The 17,439-nt window shown below is 38.4% G+C and overlaps 1 protein-coding gene across 1 annotated transcript; it reads right to left on the bottom strand.

Annotated features, from left to right (window-relative positions):
* Positions 1-2,675: 2,675 nt before the first annotated feature.
* LOC143845770 (WRKY transcription factor 71-like) lies at positions 2,676-6,302 on the bottom strand. The gene is made up of 3 exons (XM_077354185.1): positions 5,811-6,302; positions 4,977-5,120; positions 2,676-3,127 (listed from the first exon to the last, which is right to left on the bottom strand). Exons 1-3 carry the CDS (start codon positions 6,185-6,187, stop codon positions 2,779-2,781), a joined length of 870 nt encoding a protein of 289 aa, XP_077210300.1. The 5' UTR covers positions 6,188-6,302; the 3' UTR covers positions 2,676-2,778.
* Between the last annotated feature and the right edge of the window lie 11,137 nt (positions 6,303-17,439).

Raw genomic sequence — 17,439 nt, 5'->3', positions numbered from 1 at the left:
ATTCAGTGAGTTGATTGGGTTTAATGGGGAAGAGAATTGGATAGAATGATGAGGGTGCAACTATGGATGTTTCCAAATATTGACTCGATGGCTACCACCACGAATTTGTCAAAACATGACTCTATCCAATGAAGAACAAGGGCAGTCCCTTGTAATCCTGCTGTAGTAACTACATACTGCTTATCACATAGAAATTATGCACAAGAGGAAATATGAAGAAAAATAGGCACAACACGACTAGGGCTCCGTTTCTTTCGGTGAAAAAACAAATTTCATGCTCATTTTTCATTTTGAGTTGTGCCTATTCTCAAAATAATCACTTTTGCATCTTTGGAACTAGAGCTCCGAAAGACTCGTTCGATTGCCTCGCATCATAGATACTCTCCTAAACGAGTTGTTTGGCCACCATTCAAGAGTTATCATTATGTATTGAATATGTTCCTATCTAATGGAGCACTATTGGATCAAATGACAAAGGCATTGTTGAGAAAGAGATGGCTTTTTCTAGAAACAGATGATTATTCATCCGCTTCTCATGCTCCATGAATTGCTGGGACATTGAGAAATATCCAGAAAGGCATTTTAGGAATCAATCTGATTGATTTCTGTTTGAATAAAGGAAGGATCCCATAGAATCGATCAATTTTTGTATCCATGTGAGTAGGGCTGCAACTCGAGCCGGGTTTTACCCGACCCGCATCGACCCGACCCGAAAATAACCTGGGTTGGGTTCAGGTTTCATGGGTTTCGGGTTGAGCATTCAAAAGCCCGCATGAATCTCGGGTCGAGCCGGGTTGAGCATTCAAAAGCCCGCATGAATCTCGGGTCGAGCCGGGTTGAGCATTCAAAAGCCCGCATGAATCTCGGGTCGAGCCGGGTTTGAAGTGGCCCGACCCGACCCGACCCGACCCGAGTTACATAAGTTATAGTATGTACATTTTTTTCTATTGTTAGTTAAAAGTTAAAAGTGAAAACCCACGCACCCACTGTTATTGTATGTGAGTGTAATTTCTGCTTCTATGAGTTGAGTTGATTCCAGCGTTTGATTCAACATTGTTTGATTGTAATTACAACATTGTTTGATTACGGCATTGTTTGATTCAAGTGTAATGTGAGTGTAATTACATCATTGTTTGATTCAAGTGTAATGTGAGTGTAATTTCTGCTTCTATGAGTTGAGTTGCCTTGCCAAACAAGAATTTTCCTTAAAAAATTGCGTCAACGTGAAAAAACCCGACCCGAGATTTATCATGGGTAGGGCCGGGTTTGGGAATCGTGGGTTTTCCGGAAAAAAACCTGACCCGACCCGAGATATTTCTCGGGTAGGGTTGGGTTCTCCAAAACCCGACCCGCCCGACCCGAGTTGCAGCCCTACATGTGAGGTGGGATGCTCTCATGCAACAGGCAGCCGCGAAATGCGTTTCAGCCAATGTCCCTAGCAAATCCAATGTTACTATAAAAAAAGGGAAGTGATACATCCACTCCCTTTTTTTTTAACTTGGGAAAGCCAACTATAGACGTCTGGTGAAGGGCTGATTTACTTCACGTGGGAAGGACTCAACGGCGGAGTTGGAGGTCCCATCTAAAGAAGAGGGGCGAATTTATCATTTCCCGGTTGTCTCTTTTCAAACATCCCTATTATATACTATTTTGTCATCCCGGTCAAAATAAATAGTTTTACGGGAGTTGCTAGGCAATTTCGCGGAAAGCCATTTCGAGGCTGACTTTTGCATAAAAGAATAGCCACACAGGCTTGCTTCTCAGCAGATATTGTCTTATTCATTTAATTCATCAAAGGTGGCTGCTTCCGCATGCAAAAGTCAGCCGCGAAATGGATTTCCACAGAATTGCCTAGCAAATCCATGGGAAAGCAGGAAAGATGTTTTGTGCTCATAAAGCACCCTGACCCTCTATTGTGTTGTGAATATAAGAGAACAAAGGAGCAAGTTCAAGGAGGTGATGGGTTGTGTTGTAGAGGTGCTGAGGGTAACAAGATCTACTGCACACCATAGCCTCTATCTTTACGTACGTGAGTAAAAATTGACTTTAAATAAAGAGAACGACTTAAGTCCTTTCCTCATCACGCGTCATCCAAAGTTTTTCATTAGAATTCATTTTGTTTCTTTCTCTGGAATCAAGGAAGATCCACACCTACCCATATTTTGCTGGATATTAACAGCCTCATCAAGGAAGATCCACACCTACCCATATTTTGCTGGATATTAACAGCCTCTCGCTCTCTCTCTCTCCCTCTCTCTCTCCCTCTCCCTCTCTCCGTATATAAAAGCAAAGAAATGGTGGGCCCTACCATATGCATTTGTTTGGATAGAGATGGTGGCCTCACCCATGCATTTTGAGCCTACCAAATGCACCCCTCATAACAAGTTGCTAGTTAAACAAAAACCTAGCCAGTCATGATATCTCCATCTCTATCCGGCAGCACCACCATTTCCATCAAACAACAAAACATTAATTCTACTTGTAGCAAAAGCATGCACTCCTCCATCCATAGCACCTCTATCAAACCATCTGCTTCATCATAAATGCCCATCTCCCAAATTAGAAGGCTCTACCAGATAGCCTTTCTCTTTCATGGTACCACTGCCCTTGGCTTTTTCTCTAAGTAATTGACATGGATTTTGCAAGAGAAAGAAGAAAGTTGACACTTAAATAAGTGATCAGAAAGATGAAATTAATGGTCTAGATATACCATACTAGTATTGGTTCATGTATACAAAATTAAATACATGTACAATGAGAGAGATAGTGAGAGCAGTGTCATGGTTGTCTGTGGACTAAAGAGGGAATGATGTCTTGTAAAAGGCCATAGTCAGAAAGTTGGAATTGTTGATGAGAAGTTAGGTTTTGCCTATACATGGAGGTTGTATCACTTTGGATATTTGTTTGAGGCATCTGCATCTTTAGTTCTTGGTGGAAATTGGGCATCGCCCGAGGTGCTATTACCGTTGATGGAACCAAAATCCCTGCACCGTTCCCTCTAAGTGTCGCTGGGCAATGATGGGTATGTTGGCCTTCGTATGTGGTAATCACGATCTTTGGATCTTGAAATGATCTCTCCACAAGTTTCTTCACCGAACAATTCTGGCTGGTGCACCGGTAATAGCTTCTGCAATGGCAATTAAATTGTCATGAAAATTGTCTTTGCTTGGCAAATTTCAGACCAATTTTTGGGAAGAAGATATACTGTGAGAAGCAATCGATAATTAGTCATTATTACCTCTAAGGCTTAAGGCCTATATTGCATCAATATGGGTACATGGTTGGAATCCGACACAGCTATTCATTGTCTGATTCGACAAATCTCAAAAAAAGAAAGAAAAAAAAAGAAAGAAAGATTCACTGATTTTCTAAAATCTTTAAGGTTTTAATAAGTAATATATTGAAAATTTTCAATCGAACAAGTAAAGATAACAGTTTATTTTTATATAAACAACTTACTATTGGGATGGATAAAACTCAAAACATGTGGTAATTATAAAGTTGTGATAGTAGCTAGTATTCAGAAAAAAAAAAAACAGAAAAAAGAAATCTAGAAGTGTCGCACAGAATCCTGAAGTACTGGAATCCAACATGGGTATATTGTCCATTCATAAGAATCCATGTAAACATCGCTTAAGGCCTCTGGATACCCCTAAAAAATTGTATGCTTATGATCTTATATTCTTATTTGTATATAATCCTACATGCAAGTAATAATATAATAATTTATTGTCTATCTCATGCAAAATGATCTTAATGTCCCAATTGCAAATAAGATTAACTTAAAATAATCTTGGTTGCAAGTAATCACTTAATTTTTGGGTATCCAAAGAGGCCCTTAATTGCCCTTAATTGAGTCAATCTTACTTCTTACTGATGAAGCTGTAACTAAAAGAGATGTAAGGCCTCTTTGGATACCTAAAGTATTTTCATTTTGCATATAATTATATTTGGTTTTGAAGTTAAACATGATTATTTGCTAATAATAATTATATTACTTTTAGAAATGATATAGTTAATGGCTTCCGAAGTAATAATAGATTGGATTAACATTTAGCCTATAATCAAGAACATACAAGCAACTAGGGGTGGACATGGTTCGGTTCGGTTCGGTTTTGGGGTATACCCAGAACCGAGCCATATATAATCAGTTCCCTGAAATTGGAACCAGAACCGAACCATATATGTTTCGAACCGAACCAAACCAGAACCATATATAATCGGTTCGGTTCGGTTCAGTTCGGTTCGGTTCTGGGTTTACCCAACCTTCACCAAATGTAGATATTTTGCCTAATCGTATTTATAATCGGTTCGGTCCTGTTTATATATGAACTACAAAGACTAACATGCACGAATTTGGAATAATCAGGCACAAATTTGCACAAATTTGAGCAATGCAAAAATTATATATGACCTACACACACACGCACAAATTGGAATAATCAAGCACAAATTTGGGGGGTGAATTAAAATTTTAAAGGTAAAGCAACATGTAAAGAGGGATGAATTAAAAGGGCGTGGGGTGATTTTATCTAGCGATGAGACATTGGGTTTTAAGGTGAGGGTCAGTTCTCGGTTCCGGGATCCAAAACCCAGAACCGAACTGAATTTCCATCGGTTCCAGGATATCAGAATCGGAACCGAACCATATAAATATGGAACCGAACAGAACCATATGTGCCGGTTCGGTTCGGTTCCTCGGTTCGAACCGGAACCATGTCCACCCCTACAAGCAACAGTGTCTTAAAATGAAGACTATATTTTCTTCTTCTTCTTCTTCTTCTTTTTCTGGTGGGTAAGCTGGAATCGAACCTCCGACCTCAAGGTTGAAAGCCAAAGCCTTTACCATTGAGCTAGAGGCTCAATCCAAGAGTATATTTTATTATATAGAGAAAGACAAGACTTTCTATAAATAGCAAGGAGTTAGAGCAGAGAGTCAACACAGTTTCTTTTAATTGAAAATTCAACAAACAAACCTTGGATAAGGGCTGTTCTTGACTGCTTTTTGGCCATATTTTCTCCATCTGTATCCATCTTCCAGATGATCTACCTCACTCTCGGTCATAAAAGCGAAACGAGGCTCTCTTGGCAGTTTCTCCCCCTTCTTCCTACGTTTGTTCCTAAATGTTTTCAAACATAAAAGATCCCTATTAGCAAAACCCACATATAACAAGCTTAGAAGAGCTAAGATCTCTTGAAATTTCTTTATTTGGTGCAATTCTAATAGTTAATTTCAGGGAGGATGCAACTTAGATTTTCTTAAATTGCACCAAACAAGATTATCACAGTCACCAACATCATGAAAGCATGCCAGAAAGGAATGGAGACGACAAATATTGACTGAATTTTACATAAACAAATGAAGAAAAATTTACAATCATGCTTTCTTAATGGGGAATATAGGCATTTGTTATTCTGTCACAAACCTTTTTGGTTCTTAAAGAAACAGTTTGAGAAGGTTCAATTGTTCGAAATGAATTCCTAGATCCACAAATCCATCAAATTGATAAAAAGAGACGAATTATTATTATTTTTTTTTTATGGGTAACGAATTATTGTTGATCGATGCAATTATAGATGATAAAAAAATCAGGGAAAGTTTTTATCTTTTTTTTTTATACTGATTTTCTCCATTTACATACTCTAAATAAGAATCTTTTGCACTTCACTAAAGCTCTAGAAAGAAATGAAGACAAAAAGACTGACTTAATATTTCCTTCAACCAAAATAAGAATTAGGAGAACAAAGGCTTTAATCTCACAATAAAAATTAATTTGTTGATAGAATTCAACCCAAAGAACCAAACCTACAGTTTCTTAGACTTCTCCACCCCATCTTCAGACCCTTTAGACAGCTGATCTTTTTTGCTCCCCCTTGAGTCCTCTTCTCCTTCTGCGGAAGACGAAGAGACCGAGGAATTTGGCGTCACCGGATTGCCGCCGTCACCAGAATTTATTACTTCCGACGAAGAACACGACATGTCAAACGCTCTCGCCATCTCGCTATAATCCATTGAGCCATTTAAACACTTGGTGAAGCTCATGTAAAATGGATCCAACCCTCTATAAGATGGTGATGGGTTATGGAATGAGGGGTTGTTTGAGAAAGGGAAACTGAAACTGGAGACACCCATGTTGGGATTTTCATGATAAGGGTTCTGATTACAAGGTTCTTCTTTTTCAGACATGGATGTTGCAGGGAAAATGAAGAAGAGAAATGGAAGTTAGGGTTTATTCCTATTGTTGGGAAGGGAGGGACGAGAGGACTTTGAAACCTGTTTCTGAGCCTTTTGAATAATCTTTGTAGACTTGTAGTTGCAAAAGGCCGGAAGGTAATGAGTCAGCAGCAGCTACCGGCAATAGCCGGTCAAGCGTTTTGGTAGTCAATGTTTCAGAGGCTTGAGTGTAGATTGAGGTACCTTGGCACGTGGGATAGTGGCGTTTTGCCACGTCTACATCTTGCTGATGGATTGCACACGTCATTATGATTTGGTTTTCGTGCATCTCCTACTAAATATAAGGCAACACAAATGGGAGCTCAATGCCATGTTCTAACCAGTGGCGGAGCCGGATTTATACATAAGGGGGCAGGTTATACATAAGGGGGGCAGGCTTCAAATTTTGAAGGGGGCTGGGCCCAATTGAGTTGGGCCTATTAAGGAGTTTGGCCCAACTCAAGTTGGGCAGCTGCCCCCCTTATAGTACATGTAGCTCCGCTCCTAGTTCTAACCTAATTCCTAATGACTTTGAATCATGGTTTTAAATTTCGACTCTCAAAACAGAAATCGAAATCACACATACCCGAAACGGTATATTTTTTTGGCCGAAATTTCGACATTTCAAAATTTTCAAAATTTCAGTAGAAATTTCATTTTTTTCTGAAATTTCGCCAGAAATTTTTCGGATATTCAACCAAATATCTCTCTTAATTTTTTTTTTTTTTCGCTATACCAGCGGTCTTTCCTTTGGGTATAGCGGCAGCATGGTAAAAAGAGTTTTTAATTATTTAATATTTTTCTGAAATTTCGGCCGACATTAGTATGGAATAAAATATTGATTTAAACGTTTCGTTGGATTTCGGCAGAAATTTTGTTTTCTGTGAGGACCAAAACACATTCCGAAACTGAATTTTGAAACCATGCTTTGAATTAGTTATTTTTAAAAGCAACTTCTACTGAGGAATAGGGATCCTCATAAACCTAGGTGGTGTCCTCTTGATTCAAGAATGTTTAAGTTGAATTTGGATGGCTCGAGTCTTGTTAACCCGGGCCTCGCTAGTGTTGGAGGCCGGATTTGTAAAGTGGTCTTTCTCTGGTCCAATAGGGAGAGCCGACTCGAATGAAGCGGAGCTTAGGGTGGTCCTTCAAGATATCAGGCTAGTGGATGAGAATACCTCTTCAGATTTAGTGGTGGAAGGTGATTTCATTAATGTTATTAGGTGGTTGAATGCAAGGTTTTAAATCCCGAAATTTCAGATTTCGGTCAAGATCGAAACCGAAACGTTTCGAAACTGAAATTGGCGAAACGTACTAAATTTCAGTTGAAATTTTGTAGGCGAAATTTGAAAAAAAAAAATATTTTTTTATTCCTTTCCCACATTTCAGCCATAATTTCGGCTCAAAAAATTGACATTTCGTGTGTATTTACCGAATTTTGGCCTGAAATTTCGATTTTGGCTAGGTCTGAAATTAACCCCGAAACCGAAATTTAAAACCATGGTTTAATGTTAGTTATTTCCATCCTTGGGATTAGCTGACTTTATGGATTAGATTCATGATCGTGTGGGCAATTGCTCCATTTCCTGTGATTATGTTAGCGAGGTGGATAAGCTTGGCCGTTCAAGGGTTTTTTTCCTTCCCCTTCGAGTATGTGTGGCTTTATTATTTGTCTTTCTTCTTTTTTGTCACCTGTGTCTTTTGTCGTGACCTTCTCGTGGATCGGTTGTACTTATATATTTTTCCCTTTCTTAATAAATTCTTTTTACCATTCAAAAAAAAAAATCTACTCAGGAATGATCGAATGTGAAATGGCAATTCCAAATTAGCTATGATCACATCCTTGTCAGCCGATAAGACCACCACCCTGACTTCCTCTCTATAACAGCTTTCATACTCACTGTTGCATGATTCCCATCAATCTTATCTTAACACACGGGTCCCACGTACATCAACATCAACACTTCATGGTATTCTTAATTATTTGTTAAACAAACCAAGGAGAGTTAATGGGATTAGTTTTTGCCAATTAGGTTAGTAGATCACCCGTTTTCTCGATTAGAATACTCAAAATATAAAATAGAATGGGGTTAAGGAAAACAAAACAAGGGTCTAGAAGATCAAAAGAGTATTAATACACGGTTGAGTATAATGGGTGATATACTTAAATAGATTTAGAGAATAGAAGATCATATGAATAATAATAAATGTTTTGAAGGGATGACGGTGTCGAATCTCTTGTGCTGTTAACAAGATCGATTGCTTAAGTGGTAAGACTTTTGGTGGGGGAGAGTATAAAAATAGCATGAGATTGTTGACCATCTTGGAGCATCTAATGGAAAGTATGATGTTTTGGCCTTTCTTACGGCTCTATCTATGGAAGAGGTTTATGCATGCGGAGGAATCTTACTGACATAGACACATGTAGACACATGTGGATCATTCAACAAAAGCCCAAAAAATGCCTAATGAAGGTGGACATGTATTCATTTTCATGGTATTTTTTTTATGAATGATGAAGAATTGGATTAATATGTATTCATTCATAGTTAAAAAAAACGTAAAAAACTCGACTCGACTTGCGATAGTAGGGATAGTAGGTTGAGTCGAGTCAAACCGCACCAGTAAATGCCGACTTGATAAAGGTCGGGGACATTTTAAGCTGCGCGCATTTGGATTGCCGGAATCAGGAATCAAAATCGGCATCTATTACAATTCCCCTGAAATGAGAATGGAAAAATAAAAATAAAAATTTAATTAAAAAATTTAGTAATTATTGTGTTCCGGACCGAAAACATAACACCACCTCTTGGTGTGGGAACCAGATTCCAACATTTTTCCTCCACTTATACATATATTTTAAACATGAAATATGCAACCTCATAATTGTTAGGCTTCTTTTTACACTAAATAAGGAATTCTTTGTTCGAATCTTGTAGTGGATTTTCACTTTAATGCTTCACAAGAAATTAGAGAGTCGGACTTGTTTAGCTGGTTTGATGAGTCAACTCGGACGAGTTTTGGGTCAACATGACAAACATTAGTACTACTCACATACACCAGTGTGCGCATGTGAAGAAGAGGCCGTAGGGGTGCAACTCGGAATGATTTTTGGGAATTCGGGATGAACTTTGACCATAAAATTTGGGTCTGGTTCTGGTTGATTCCAATTATTTTTTTAGAAAAAACTCAACCCGACCCGACCCAAGTTCCACCCCTAGCCATATAAGCGTGGGTCTACCCCGAATGGTCCCAACACCAATTCGGCTCGTTAACCCTGTATTTTCTTTTGCAGTATTCATCATTCTTTTTTATGTTGCCAAATCCACACACACGCGCGCACACGAATGTATCCTCATCCCATGTGGGTCAAACCCTGTGCTTTATTTAACCATTTGGGCTTGAGCTTGTCCTCAAATAGAAGGTGCTTTGGGTTGCAACTACGAGATTATGAGTTCAAGCAAGCTTTATATGCTCCACCTAGAGAGGGAGAGCTTTATAGATTATGAGTTCAAATGTGAAATGATGGCGGCTGGTTTGGTTTTCCACGGGCTAAAAGTATTTAGACTTGTCCTAACCACTTAAACCCTGCATCAAATCAAACACTATCTCTTCTTCATTTGTTTATTTACTGCTAACTTCTTGTTTTATGTTTGATGTTTCCATGACACAAAATAAAGAAAAGGAAAGAAAGAGAAGCAAGAGAAAATATGTCATGGATAACGAAACTGATGGATCATATAATGTTTTATATTGTACGAGTTGACTCAATCCCAAGCCACTTAATTTTATCCATGTAACATCACCAAGTTCAGTCAAGACCATATATCACGGCAGATTTCAAAGGGACGTGGTTTGATTTCTATGACCAAATATGAGAGAGAGAGAGAGTTTGCCTGTTTTGTCACTCAAATCAAATGTCTATTTAAAGAGTTTTTTTTATAAAAAACCCTAACCCTAGCTTATACATTGTCGTCTTCTCGAATGAACTTTTTATATACACCAATGACAACAAATGACGTGTGCTTCCCATAACCTCTTAAAAATAGGAAAAATAATTGAGAAATAAGCCATCTACAATCCAATAAGTTCTTGACAGATGGAAAGATTGTTAAAAGGATCCCATCTTACACATTGCCAGTGGTGTCATTCCCAATGATTTTTTTGACTTTATCTTCTAGTTGAAGGTATTGGGCAGAGCTATATTAGGTGAAGGATCTTAACATAAATAAAGCCTTACATACATAAAGTATATAGAAACGTTTACCCACTCTTTTGTGAGTTCACACTCGATTTGTTTGGTGAGTTTCCAATGATTGCTACCAAGGAAAAAGTAACCTAGTACATGTTAAATCTCTACAGATCGGAGGGTTGGGATCACTCAATGAAGTTTATTTTCGGGGTATAAACTTACTTTACTTGGGGCCGAACAAATGAACAGATCAGATCATTCCATAATATGGGTCCCATTGCATGTATGTGCAGACACAGTATAAATACGTATGGCATGGTATTCCATGTAGCTTTCATGACTAAAGAATAATCGTGTTTAATTACTATCTCCATTTTGAGTTGTCATTTGACAAAAAAAGATGGGTGGTTCACTATAAAACAAATGATGTATCTATCAAAACAAGAGAGATTGCCGTGTGCGCGCGCGCGCACACACAGATATAGATATATATATATATATATATATATATATATATATATATATATATATATATATATATATATATATATGCTAGCGTCCATCGCAGATGGTCTGTTGCATGTCAGAGGAGCCATCTCATGAATGAAGACAAAAGCTGCTGTAAAGTGTGCCTGTGTGGCTGGTCTGACATGCAGCAGACCATCCGCGATAGACGCTATGTAAGGGTGTCAATTTTGGCTTGGGCTTGGAAGCTCACTCGAGCCAGCTCGGCTCGGCTCGGCTCGTTAAGAATTTAATATATTTAAATATATATATATATATATATATATATACACTAAAAGGGTTGTCCAGGGAGTGAAAGGGGGAGGCAAAATATGTCACTTCTTTTTTGGAACCCCATTTGTTACTTGGACCACCCCCGTAGTGTAAAAAGAGTAGTCAAATTACACTAGATAGGGTTGTCCAGGGAAGATGAGGGGTGTGAACTTAATATAACCCGAGCTCAATAAGGCTCGCGAGCTTGGCCGAGCCTGACCGAGCCGAGGCTCAGCTCGGCCTGTTTACACCCCTAATGCTATGCGATATATATATATGAGAGAGAGAGAGAGAGAGAGAGAGAGAGAGAGAGAGAGAGAGAGAGATCTTTTTAGAAGAGTTGAATTCAACATTTGAACAATGCAAACTGGAATGGAGAATTAGGAGGCTGTCTTTGTCACCTTTTATTGGTGGGTGTGGTTAAGAAGTTGTGAATTACATACGGACTGTGGGCCTTTAACATTTCATAAAAAGGAAAACACTACCACTGCCACCGCTATTGAATTGATTTTGATATGGGTTTCAAGCCCTTTTTAGCAGTAGGAGTTCCATCCGCTGATCCCCATGCATCTTGTCCCACCCTATCTTAGTCAGCCTTCGAAACCCAATGAATGTGCAAATTAAGGTGAAGGTACTAAGATATCACAAGTGATTTTGGCCCACCTTCTTATATGAAAAAAGATATTTGGGATTTCTCTTGGGGCTTTTGAACTTTCACATCTCTTGGAGCTTTGCTACATTGATTAGGACCCATACAGAAAATCAGTAACCAATCTCCACATGCATGTGGCCTTGGGTACAGTTCGAAATATGCACCAATCGAGCAAGGAAAATGATAAATGTGCTCCTTTTCATTACTTGGGACACCCAACTACAGTGTTTCTATGACTGCAAAAGGGCTGATGTACCTCACATTTGAAGAAATGAAGTGACCTGACCTGATTACCATGTATAATGCAGCTGGGTGTCCCAAGTGATTAAAAGGGGCGCATTTATCATTTCCCATTGAGCAATCCTATTAATCTGAGTTTGTGAGCCATTGCTACTATTAGATTTTAACCGCCCATTTTCTCTTTCACCCACACAAAGATTTTGTTGCAAATGAACAAGATATTGAAGAATTGTCAATATGTGAGATCATAATTATCAATATCGCTTTTGCGTGTATGTTGAAACACGCATCCAGTCATATTCTTCTCTTATTAGGCTAGCATTAGAACTTGCAAGTGAGGAAGAATATTAGAACTACTAAAAGGAATCAGTCAATTCAAATTACTGCGTCTTTTGCTAATCGTAAATAACTTCATATAGGGTCTAACGTAAGATCTTATTTGGGAATTCATTAATCTTAGATGAATGGTCTAGATTGATGAATGAGATTAAATGTAAAATTATTGAGTTACCCATTGCATAAAGTGATCGGTAACGAATTAAGAGTAATTGGTGTATCTCATCCTTAGAAAAAATGGATGACTAGTGTTGCCCAAGATCAACTACATCAGGAGTGGTAGTTGGTTAAATAGATGGAGCCAATTAGAGTTCACTATGGTAGAACTCTAAAAGGTCCTTTGTTATAAATGAGGGGGTTGGTCTCTGAGAGGGACCACTTTCGAGATAAGTTCTTAATCCTTTGTATTCTAGTTTATTTGCATGATTATATCAATTTAGATACACCATCTAACATATCTTCACCCAATTTAGTCTTGCTTTTTGCTACTTTATCAAAGATGCAAATGTCTGGAAATTGAAGAAATCTTCGGGCCCTTGAAGTGATATTGTATATGCTCCTTCCACTTGTCTTGCATTGCACATGACATGCCCTATTTGTCATTCATTTTACCTGATTTTTCATCAATGATTTGGATCATCAAATCAGATTGATTTTTTAGGTCTCCATGCATCTATGAGAGAACCCATTGGGCAAACAGTCTGATCCGTACTCACATTTTCTTTATTTATGGTTTTTTTTTAATGGTAATTTCTTTATTTATAGTTAACTGGTTCTTATTCTCTTGTTTAGAGTATAATATGATTAGAAGGCTAACATTGACAACAAGAAATGCCATAACGATACTAATATGACGCTTGGAAGAGAGACTTAATCAATCTTACGTCCGGGGAGATAACCTCAGGAACAACAGAAGTATAGGGGAAGAAGAAGATTATTTTTAATTCATTGTCTTGAAAAATGGCAATTACATTCTTAATAAAAGATATCTTCTACAGCACTTTCCTACTAAAAAAAATCCTAATAAAGCTAAATAAGCTAATAGCCAATAAGAGCAAAGATTCCTACTGAATCGGTAAATATAAGATAATTAGCAAATACTAACTAATAGAAACTATCTAAAAATATCCACTCAATCAATCCCGATCGTATCAGATACCATGAAGATTTAACCATAGGAAGGCTAATAACAATCAAGTTATTGAATTCATAGGTTCTCTAAAAAAAGTTCAGATTTTACACCGATTCCAGTTTAAAAAATGGAAACATTCATGGGTTGTCTCAAATTTTTGGTTAGCAGAAATTGTTATCCAGATGCAGAATCATGTGGGACGCCACCCAGGTTTTCGATGAAATATCCCAACCAGATGTTGTCTCTTGGAATACGATGATTAGTGGCCATTTCCTATGTAGGTTTGGATTGGATGCTTTTAGTTGCTTCGGAAATATGTTGTCTTGTGGTGTTGTTCCCAATAAGTTTAGTTTCACTAGTATCCTTAAGGTTGGACTAGTTTTTGAATTATTAGTAAAGGTCTACATTTTCATTGCATTTTAATCAGGGTGGGTCTTCGGTCTTCGTGATAATGTCTTTGTCTGAAGTGCGTTCTCTCTTAACATAGAGGCTCGACTCTTCAACGTCATCCTTTTTTCAGGTACAATTTTAGGAGGCATTGTCCCAACTCTGAAGTGTTAGTAAGGTGGAAACCGCCCCCTAGAAACATCATCAAACTTAATGTCGAGCAACCCAGGTTTGCGTTTGGGATGATGTTGTTGTAGAGAATTCTCTGGTTGGGATGCATGCTGTTTGTGATGCCACGGATGATGCTTTGGATTTGTTCGTTTATTTGGCTAGCAAGAATAGAATCTCTGGACTACTTTGATTAACGGTTACACTATCATGCCTGCTTCCAAGATTCCAAGGATATCTTTTATTGGATTTACTATGAAGCCATGGTGATTGATAGTGTCTTATTAGCTTGCATTCGGTAACGTTCTTAATGGGTTCTCAGTAGAAACTTTGAGAAATCTTTTATTGGATATGAAGCCATGGGTTCTCAGTGTTTCACTGCTTCTGAGTGCTTAAATCTGGGCACTCAAATTCATTCCGTTGCCCTTAAATTCAAGTGTTTGTAGATGGAGGATACGATGATCAATTTTCAACAGATAAGTCATAATTTTGATTTATTATCATCGACAAGAGTGAATTCGGGTAATGTTCTTAATGGGTTCTCAGTAGAAACTTTGAGAAATTTCTACAAAATGCAAAAGGCATTAATCCAGATTCAGTTGTGTGTATCATTGTCCTTATGGGGATAAAATCAAGTTTGGATGCAGGGCTGATGTCTCAGTTCAGACTGCTCTCCTTTCTTTCTATGCCGGTTGTGTAAACTTTGATTCTGCACTTGAATTGTTTGGAAAGGTTAAGGTATCTTATAGACTTCACCTATAGCAGGATACAGCGAAAAAGCTCTACAATTGCTCATTAAAATGCTTCAGGAGGGAGTTAAGCTAAATCATTTCATTCTTGTCAGTGCACTAACAGCCTCTGCTAAATATCAGCTACTGAAACTAGAAAATTGCTTAATCTCTATAGCCTTAAAACCAGATTGGAAAATATTAATTTTGTTGGGACCACTCTCATCGACATGTATCCAAAGTGCGGATGCATAGAAATTTCAGTTAATTTCTTCACGGAAACATCAAAGAGTGATATACTGATGTGGCATGCTCTATTTGGAGGCAATGCCCAGTATGGAAATGGCATAGAGGTCTTGAAGACTTCAAATGAAATTCGAATTTATGCGATGAAACTCAAAGGGACTATCATCCTTCCAAATGTCCATCTCCCCTGATCTTAAATGTATTTTAGATAATGATGCTGCGGGGGATTATCTACAATCAATTGTAATCTTTTTTATTCTTCAAATCTCTGGTTGGGGTCTGTCTAACCCCTCATTACCTACCAAAAAAAGTTTGCCTTTTTAGCAGTAATGTAGGGTTGCAGCCTGGCAACCTTGTTGACAGAGCAGTCCAATATTTCTTTATGATGCAGGTTATGGGATCAGTACCGTTAAGGAGCATTATGCTCATCTAATAGATGGTCTTGGGAGAGCTGGGTTGTTTAAGGAGGTAGTGAAGTTTGTTGAGGGAATGGGTTTTGAACAAGGGGTAGTGGTGCTGAGGGCACTGCTCAGTTCTCACAGTCATCATTGATATAGACCGCTCAGTTCTTTCATTGTTCATGGATATATTCTACTAGGCGTGGTTGTTGTAAGGAAGATGGTGTTGGGTGATAATGACACTTCAACTTAATGTGTTGTCTAATTTATTTGCTGTTGATGATTGGTGGGACAACGCAAGGAAGGTTAGAGGAGGAGACTGGTACATACAATACCAGATGCCTGTGTCGGATGCAGAAGCCGAGTAAGCCGATTTCTTCATCCACCCGTTTGTTGTTGGCTTCGGGAGCTTACCTTGCAACTTGGGCGGATGAATAACCCTACATGGAAAGAAAGACGTCTGTTTCAGGATCTGTCTCATCCCTAGAGGTAGAGAGAAGGCAGAAGCACTTTCGTTGAGAAAGCAAACGGTCAGTGCAAAGGTTTAAGAATTTGCCCAGGCTATAATGTTAGAGGAGTCTCCCTCTACTACAAAGGGAAGTGATATGTGAGCCGAGAACTACCTTAGACCCCACAAAAGGGCTCGTCCCTCTGCCTCATTAGAGTCGCAAATTAGCCGTCCAACTCCGGCATGACCTGGTTTACCTTGGTACTTCTGTTGAAATTCAGTTTTAGCAATCCAATTGGGATTGGTCATTCACTGGGGAGGGGCAATTTTTTTATTCCCATACAATCGAGTGAATCGACCTTTATCTAGCTTTGTGTAAGTGTGTTGTAACTGAAATGCAATGAATCGCTCCTGGGTAATGGGGGCAGGGTATCCTTACTGTTGGATTCTGGTGTACAGTTTTAGATTGCATTGGTGGGACGTCTTTTCCCTGTTCTATGTAATCAGGGTAATCATTAATAAAAATGTTATCTTTCAGAAAAAATGTAGGCTTTCCTGAAGCCTTGTCCTTCTCCAACTCAAACAGTGCCTCGTTCTCATTTAAGGGTCTCTCAATCTCTATGGCACCATCCTCAGTAATGGTAGAGAACTGAATTCCATCCAAAGTAAGGCACAAGACTTATAAATAATTATACCTTCTCCTTCCATTGACATTGGGAAGGAGAAACACATTATTTCTATTGCCCTCTTTGAGCCATACGGTTCTAGATCATCCCATCATCCCTCCCCCACCCCCATCCCACTCCCACTCCCACTCACCCACCACACACACACGTGCGTGCGAACACGCACACACAATACCTCCCATTTGAGTACCTCCTTGTACTCCAACTTTATCTCATTCCTCTCAAACTATCCAAACTCCTATTATGTGCTTCTTTTGGAAAATGTTGCCGACCTGATCCTCCATTATTTGATCTTGTCCTTGAACTTTCTACATGACCTGCTTCTTCTAATACCAAGGTTTTAAATTTTGGTTTCAGTTTCGATTTCTATCGACATAGAAACGGAAATGTTTCAATTTCAGGTTAAAATCATGTAAATTTACATAAATGTATGAAAGCATGTGCAAATGATGGACATTTAAGATGAAACTTCAGAAAGTGCTAAAACAAGCACAATTACATACTAAAAAAATCATCATAAGCGAAAAAACAGCCATGACATGTATTGCCGTGCATGTGCTATAAGTTGGTACACACCACAGATCACATATAATTCATATAAATATGTATACAGAATACACACCACCTTTCACATGGCATTCATTTAAATATAATTATGTAACACATATTGGTATAGTATAACAATACTACACTTATGGTTTTCGCTTCTCTATACATTTTACACTTTCAGTATGTGTTTCGGTGGGGATGAAAACATAAAGATTTTGATCACTTTGTGTTGGTTTCGGTAGAAATTTAAAACTATGCTCGTAACTCCAACCATCCATCTCCTTCC

This window comes from Tasmannia lanceolata, unplaced genomic scaffold, assembly GCF_043159265.1.
Source record: "Tasmannia lanceolata isolate RefF3 unplaced genomic scaffold, GAP_Taslan_0.1 ptg000015l, whole genome shotgun sequence".
Classification (NCBI taxonomy): Eukaryota; Viridiplantae; Streptophyta; class Magnoliopsida; order Canellales; family Winteraceae; genus Tasmannia; species Tasmannia lanceolata.
This window is presented reverse-complemented; position numbering and strand designations above follow the sequence as displayed.

Coding starts and splice junctions, on each gene's coding strand:
- LOC143845770 (XM_077354185.1), bottom strand. CDS start 6,187: ATGTCTGAAAAAGAAGAACCTTGTAATCAGAACCCTTATCATGAAAAT. Junction 5,121..5,810: donor GTGGAGAAGTCTAAGAAACT/GTAGGTTTGGTT, acceptor GAAAACATTTAG/GAACAAACGTAGGAAGAAGG. Junction 3,128..4,976: donor AAGAACAGCCCTTATCCAAG/GTTTGTTTGTTG, acceptor TTGCCATTGCAG/AAGCTATTACCGGTGCACCA.